General features: G+C 44.0%; 1 protein-coding gene across 1 annotated transcript in view; it reads left to right on the top strand.

Annotated features, from left to right (window-relative positions):
- Nucleotides 1-3,439: 3,439 nt before the first annotated feature.
- The window catches only part of LOC104537156 (E3 ubiquitin-protein ligase PDZRN3-like), a 28,490-nt gene continuing 24,312 nt past the window's right edge, over nt 3,440-7,617 (top strand). The window contains 1 exon segment of the mRNA XM_010179959.1: nt 3,440-3,508. Coding sequence (XP_010178261.1) covers nt 3,440-3,508 — 69 coding nt within the window.

Here is a 7,617-nt window from a genome sequence, read left to right as displayed (position 1 = left end):
CGTTAACGCAGATGACAGATCCCATAACGAGCTGCCTTCTCCGGACAAACCCAAAGAAGTCAGGTTACCTCCACCCCATCCAGCACATGTTGATGAGTGTGCTTGCCTTGGTACAGATGTTTATGGAGGAAGTGTGATCACACCGGTAACATCCACCCCATCCTGGACAGCTCAGGTGCCTTTTTTGGGCACTCTGGGTCCAGCAGTGAGGAGCACCGAGGAGACCTCCATCTTCTGCACTTCTGAAGTCCCCATCCCTGGAGGTGTTCAAAGGCTGTGTAGACATGTCACTTGGGGACATGGTTTGGTGGCTCGATGGCGTTGGGCTGACAGTTGGACGTGATGATCTGAGAGGTCTTTTCCAAGCTTAATGATTCTGTCTCTGTACTTGCTGTCAGTCTCCAAACCTCACAAAGGGCAGTTAGGAAATGGAACTGGCCTTGTCAGACCTTCATCACCCACCCAACTCGTTTATGGTGGAAGAAATCTTAAGAATTGAATTGAAAATTGTAGAAACTTTTTACTCAGAACTTGCAAACTGCAACAGGTAAAAGGTTACCAAATTCAGCAGGTTTCACAGGGACAACACAAACCATCCCTGTGCCAAACTTCACATTTCTGTTTCGAATTATGTTGATACTAAAACCTTCTCAAAGAAAACATGTCCAGAATTTCTTATCGTGGGCAAACAATGTATTTTTTTATGTAATCTTACTCTTGGAAATGACTAAAACACTTTGGCTGAAGTGTACCATTAAAAGCAAAAATCAGGCTTGGACAATGCCCAGAATGCAAGTTTACAGCCCAAATGCTTAAAGTTTGGCAAAGTAGAGTAAAATCTAGTCTGTATTAACCTGAGGCAGTGCTACCATTTCCGCCTATGAGATGAATAGAGAAATATGAATTAGATTTCAATAATGGAAAACATCTCCGTTGAGATAAGCGCTGGCCCGACCGTCGGGCTCGCTTATTTACCAGAGCAACAGCACAACAAAGCCAACTGTGCCGCTGAGCCCCCGTTTGCTGCTGAGCAACGGGAGCTGGGCCTCGGTCAGCTCAGGGGCTGAAACAGCGCATCCATGGGGTCCCTCCACCCCAGCCTGCAGTCTGCTGCTGGACTGAGCATCCTGCCTCATCCATGGGTTACCAGATGAAACATTTCCTCATGCAGTCTATCATGTAGATAGGAAATCACATAGGAAAATAATAAGTGTAGATAGAAAATCACATAGGAAAATAATAAATAGGTGCATTTCTGTTGAAACTGAAAACGAAATATCCCAAATGTTTGTTTTGTTTCTCATCAGATCCAGCTGCATGCGACTTCTGAAAAAATTCCTGACTGAACCCAGCCACCCGACTGAACATTACCATTTGAATAGAACCAGTATTTAAGGAGAAACTTATTTGCATACAAACCCAAAGATCATAGGCAACATTTTTGAAAGTTTTACCTTAAGTTGCTTAATCAAATTACAGAACAAAAAATTATCTAATCAAAGCCATATTTTTTTTAACATTTCACTAGGTTTTTTTAAAATTTAATTTAGTTATCATCACCATCTTTTCTGCTTTTAGGGAGCACAAGTTCCCTCATGCAAGAATTTTCCAGTCGCTCAAGATCCACAGCCGCTGGCTCCCACCCAACTTCGGCAAAGCCCCTAGGATGTGGTTGTCCTCTGACCAGGGATGAATCGTCCTTCGGCTCAGGGCGCCAGCAGCAGGACCCAGGCTACCTCCGTCTTGCTCAGACCTTGCAAGTTCTGCCACCACCACAGCAGGCAGCTCGTAGGGAAACAGCACAGAGCACGGGGATGGGGTCCCTGCCTGCTGTCAGATGCTTGACAGAGATCTCCTTCTTTTCAGGACAGGTAGATTTTGCTACCAAAATACAGTCTCAGAGTTAAGAGACCCGTTCTTGTCACAGTCTCTATTTACTGAAGTTTAGTACTAAAACATGCACGCAGCGTGAACCACGCTTCAGTGGCTGATTGTTTCCATGCACACTGTAGTCAGTTCAGTAGCTGGGTATCCTGCAAGATACCTGTAGCGAGAGTCCTGCATGCAGAGTTTGGCCATCAAAGCTGCAGGTGCTCCTTGCACAACATTTCCACTGTCATCCAAAGAAACTCGCTAAAGCAAACAGCAGTGGGATAACCACAGCACCAGAGCCAGGCCCTCTGCCATGTTCGAAATGACAGTCCTGCTCTCACTCCTACCTGTTCTGTCATCTTCTCTTCTTTGTCAGAGTCAGTTGAAACAAGGATTATAAAAACGCACACCTTCTGAATGCTTAAACAATTGGAAACAGAATGGTCAAGCCAAACTCATAACACAAGGTAGCGTTTCCTACAGACTAGAAAATATCCATAAAGCTTATGACTTATGAGTACTTTTCTAGTTCATTGGGCATTGCACTGATGTTTTATCCTTTGCATCTGTGACACAGGTTTAATGTGGATCTAGGCACTTAAATACTGAATAGTCATAAATGCCATACTTATTTTATTATCTATCTTTTTATAATGTAGTAAAGTTTATATTCTTAATATAGCAAATAATATGTGAACCTGTCATTTACACTCTTCACATACAATGAGAATCAGTACCAGAGACAGCCATTTTTCACTTGGTATAAATATTAATCCAAGGCACTCTTTTTTTTTTCTTTTTTTTTTGCTAAACCCACATACATTCACATCTATCTCTCTTGCTCTGAGCCAGGTCCTAAGGCTATCTGTCGGCTTTCAGGGACAGAGATGGCCTTTCTGTGGTGTTTGTCAAGTGCCTAGGTCGGTCATCTGCTATAAAACTGAGGCTCTCAGATACCACTACAGTATAAGAGAAAAATAAATCCTACCGAGCATATTCAACTTTGCCACAGCCACTGCTGAGTTTTGTACCCTTGCATTCATTTCACTGTGACTTACATTTTAAACTCTACTTCTAGCCTGCTTAAATATGTTAAGAATTACCCTGAGGGACCACAGTAAAACATCGTCATGTTTATTTGTAATTGCTACAAAATGGTTTACAAAATTGTTGGTGTCTTTTATTATTCCTGCTACTGAAGCGCTTGCCTGTTAATTAGAGAAATTTCAGCTGTCATAGCTGGCAATTACAGCTCCTGTATCTCTGCCTGTGATGAATAGTCAATGAGCGCTGATTAATATGCATGAGCAGCAGTATATAGCCTGTGCGTCCCAGCGCAGACAGCAGCCGGCGCGGCTCGGGGAGCGCTGTGCGCGGCCGGGAGGAGGGCGGGCACCGGAGCAGCCAGCGCGGTTGCTCCGCAGCACCCTGCGCCCTCCACCGCCAAGGGTTTGGGTCCAGCCCACCCGGCCGGTGCTTTCGAGGATATCTGCACGCATGCTGGCAACAGAGGCTGCTCTGCCTGCTCCGGTGAATAAGGAAGATTATTTCTGCCGCTTACTTAAACATGGGATGCAGTTTGTGCACTCTGCAGAAGCAAGAGGAGCAGTACAAGTTACTGTATGAAGTTTGTCAGGTAAAGGATTGGATTTCATTTCTAAAAGCAAACGTTCTCTTTCAGGCTTGTGACCACTGTTAATGACAGGGAAAACAGAATACCAACAACTGTTTATGCAAGTGGAAATGAAAGGGGGTTTGCCTTATTTGATGTGTGTGATAATGATTACGGGTTTTTATGAGGTTTATTCCCATTCACACTTCAGAACATCAGATATTTAAATCTATGCTAACATGCAGCAAACTTTTTACAAAACTTTAGGTCACAAAACAGGACTCTAGTGTGTATTAGGCAGAATTTGCTGACAAGGGACATAGCTTGGTCACACACTCTTTGAATAAGTTAGGAAAGATGTGCCAGGAAGGTTTTCTATCTGCTTATGAGTACATACAGACTCCTCTTTCTGTGCAGTGCATTCATTCAGTGCTCAGTCTTGGTTTTAAGTGCCTGTTCCTGCCAATGGGAGTTTGTAGGTTTAGTCTGTAGTTTTACACCTCTGTGCATAGAAATACCAGCCACCAAATTGTTAGAATTGGCAGATCAAAACTAATACTCTACAGATATTTATATGCCAAATTATTCATGTTAAGCCTGTGATAAGTTCTCTAAAAATGTGATAACACACTAACATCTGTTACAAAAATGTCGTGTATGTTTCTGGTTTTCCTTCTGTTATCTCCCTCTCTTACTCTGTCGCATCTGAAATACAATTTGGACCAAAACAGCATGGTGGCACCATGCAAAGCGTGGCCAGGTGCTGAGAGTCATACTCCTCCCAACCTCTTTTGGAGTAATCACAGACAGAAAGCCTGTGGTTAACCTCTGCAAAGGTGGAGGGGTTGTCTGTACAAACACTCCAGGTAAACAGGAACCACCCAGACCCTTCAGGCTGTACTTCCCCCACGCTGTCCCTGGGGTGGTTCAGTGCGGGTGACAACGACCCCGTCCCCATCCCAGCAGCGTTGGGGTGGTTGGGGTTTCCCAGCGCTGTCGTGTGCGGCGCTCGCCGGCAGAGGGGATTGCTGGGTCCTCGCTGCGATGCCTCCTGCATCCCATCCCGCACACCCGCGCCGCCAGCAGCAAAGTGAATAAAATATGTGGTTTGTATGTTAGGCTGGCAGGGAAGTGATTAAATTTTAAACGTACAGTTTTGATCTGATTCTTGCTCGCTCACTCAAAGGACACTGATGCTTTGTGGAAGGAAAAAACTTGTGAGCGCAAATAGGCAGACGTGTTTACTGCCACTTCTACTTATACTGACTCACTTCCACTTGCTAAGCCGCTGTGCATGCCAGGGTGGGAAGAATTTGAGAGAAAGGCATTCAGATTTCTCGGGTGTCGTTCTGTCCTGAGAATGAGATTCAGATGCTGCCTGCAGTGGCAGGGCTGGTGCCAGGTATTGTTCGTGTGACTGCTGCGGGCAGCTCAGGCAGCGGCTCTGGTGACAGTTACTCAGCCCCAAGGTCACCAAGTGTTCCCACACCCTGGGTTTGGGCACTGGCAGTGAATCACGCTCAGAAATGCAACAACCAGAACAGAGACTGCAACAAATTAGGAATGTTTTGATTGCTTAGGAAGCTTGCACTTTTTTTGCTGTGAAATGAAGGCAGCAGAGACCTTTGCAAGTTAGTGACGTCCAACAGATGCAGGACAGCATTCTTTAAATACGTGTCCTTAAAATCGGCCATTGACATCCGAGATGACTGCACTGTCCAGCGCTGGCTGCAGGGGCGGATGGATCCCTGGCCGTGGATTTATAGATCATAGAATCACAGAATCACAGAATCCCAGGCTGGAAGGGACCACAAGGATCATCCAGTCCAACCTCAGTCAGCCTGTGAAGCTGTGCAGCCGTGTGTCAGCAATGTGTGCAGCACAGTGCACAGCTCCCGTCGTTAACTTTAACCATGGAAGTCCTTTGGGAAACGTGGTTGGAATATCCTCAGCTTCCACTGAAGTGAAGGGTGCGTGTAATCCTATAAAGCTGGGATTTCTAACATAGTAAAACCTGAATTATTTAAAGACTATAATCCCTGATTATTCCAGAATACAAATTGTCATGCAAAACTATTTTAACAGGGTACTACTTTGATTTTTCTGTTTTACAAGATAGGTGAGAGGGAATTCTACAGCTTAGGGAGTACGTCCAAATAACTAAATGTCAGTATAATTATAAAAATGCATCCTCACGTAACCAACACATAAGGGCAATCAGTTAAAATTTAACAGGGAGGGAGATGAAGGATGTTTTCCATTTTAAATAACAGGATATAAAAGATAAAAGTTTCAAAATACGCTAGCAGTAACAAATACCTCTCACAGTGGTTTTATTTTACATACATGTAACCCCAATATCATGTGAGAGATGACATTGCCATTTCTGAGAAAACTAAAGCTTTTTTTAAAGCCTGAGTTAGACAAAATTTGCATAATTTGGTTTTAGGAAATATTGGGCATTGTTACAAATAAATCCCCTTCTTTAGCCTTGTTTTTTAAAAGTTCATGACTCTGAGATGTAGGAATTCAGAAAACACTTGCAGGAATTAATAACAGTACATAACTGCACTTTCTGTGTTAGGCCAAGAGCTTTAGTGTGGCTGGGAAATTAATGCTTCAATAAATTACAATTCCAGAAGGTCCAGTACGTCTGGCTCCGCAAGTCCTCATAACAGAGAGCACAAAGAGGATCAAATATACCAGGGCTCAGGCTTTATCCCTTCCTCATCCATAGATAATTCAAAGAGATCCTCTTCATTATGGGCTTTGGCACATTGCCTACCATTTCTTTTTGGGCTGCTGTGAGCTTAATGATGCAGAACAATGCTCTTCCCTCTTGTTGAACACATACCTTATTGTACCTTTAATCACATCATAAAAAGCAAATTAAGACACCTCGTCATTAAAGGCTATTGTAGCTGTGCATATCAATGCTTTGTGTTACACGTACAAAGGGGGCTGTGGCAGCTTGAAACGTGGATGCAGAAGTGTCACTGGCGATGAGCGTGCTTGTGGCAGCAGCGCGATGTGTGTAAGATCTTAGATGGATGTGTATAATATCTTAGATGTATCCTGAGGTTTGCTTCCCAGCTGCATGCAAGGAAATAAAATAATTACATGCTATTAGATGTTGGGGTGCTAGTTAAATGGAAATTTCCTTCAGAAGATTCTTAAGGTCGTGAAAATGGAGGGAGAAGGGGGAGGAAAGAAAACCAGAAAACTGGGACGGTGTTCTAGAGCAGTTTCCCAGTTTGCTTTTCTCAGTGTCGCCAGCTCCTACACAAACAATAACAGAAACAAGGGCTTTTCCATTTGTAGGAAAGTTCTTGGGGGACCAAAAGTAATCTCTTCTATTGTAGGAGAATGAGTCACCTGAGATAGAGATTTAAAGCTTGTAAAATAGAAAACAAGTACTAGGACCTCAATTTAAGAAACTTTCTGAGTACGTATTTCAGTCTGAGCACGTTTGTGCACAGTTTGGGAGGTAAGCACACAGTCCTAAATAGACACTTAGTATTTCCAAGGATAAGAATATAGAGTTTTATATCACAGATGACTCTAAACTGGATGGGCAGTGCCCAAAGCTGTTCCCTGAGGTTCAAGATGATGGAGCTCATCCAGGTCTCATGGTGGAAAGATACCATAAAACCCACCAAACCTGGCACTTCCAGCTGAGAAATCGTGCTATAGGGGAGTATGGGGACGAACCCAGTTCCCCGCTGTCCCCCAGAACAAGGACAGAAATGCTGCAGGAAACAAGCTCACATTGCGCTGCCCTTGCTTCAGATGGTCCGAGCTCAGACGATTTCTGCCTCTGATTGTTGAGCTGGCACCTTTCACAAATACTAGAGTTCATATATAAATAAACAGCTGATGTAATGACCTTTCAGTGCTTTAGTAACTTAAAAGCCCCATTCACGTGCTCTTGGCCTGGCACATCTCTGAGACGAGCAAAACCAACAGCGTGGGTAACAACAATAGTGGGAAGCTGGATTTGTCTTCTAGACCTGACTGAGAGCATGCAGCCAAGGTTACAAAAGCGCCAAGGTCAGCATCCAAATTGCTGTGCTAATGAGCAGGCGGCGCTGATGAGGAACTGCCCGATGCTGTGTTTCATTGGCGGCTTCCCG

This window comes from Mesitornis unicolor, unplaced genomic scaffold, assembly GCF_000695765.1.
Source record: "Mesitornis unicolor isolate BGI_N332 unplaced genomic scaffold, ASM69576v1 scaffold8892, whole genome shotgun sequence".
Lineage (NCBI taxonomy): Eukaryota > Metazoa > Chordata > Aves > Mesitornithiformes > Mesitornithidae > Mesitornis > Mesitornis unicolor.
Note: the sequence above shows the minus strand (reverse complement) of the source record. Positions and strands in the feature narration are given on the sequence as shown.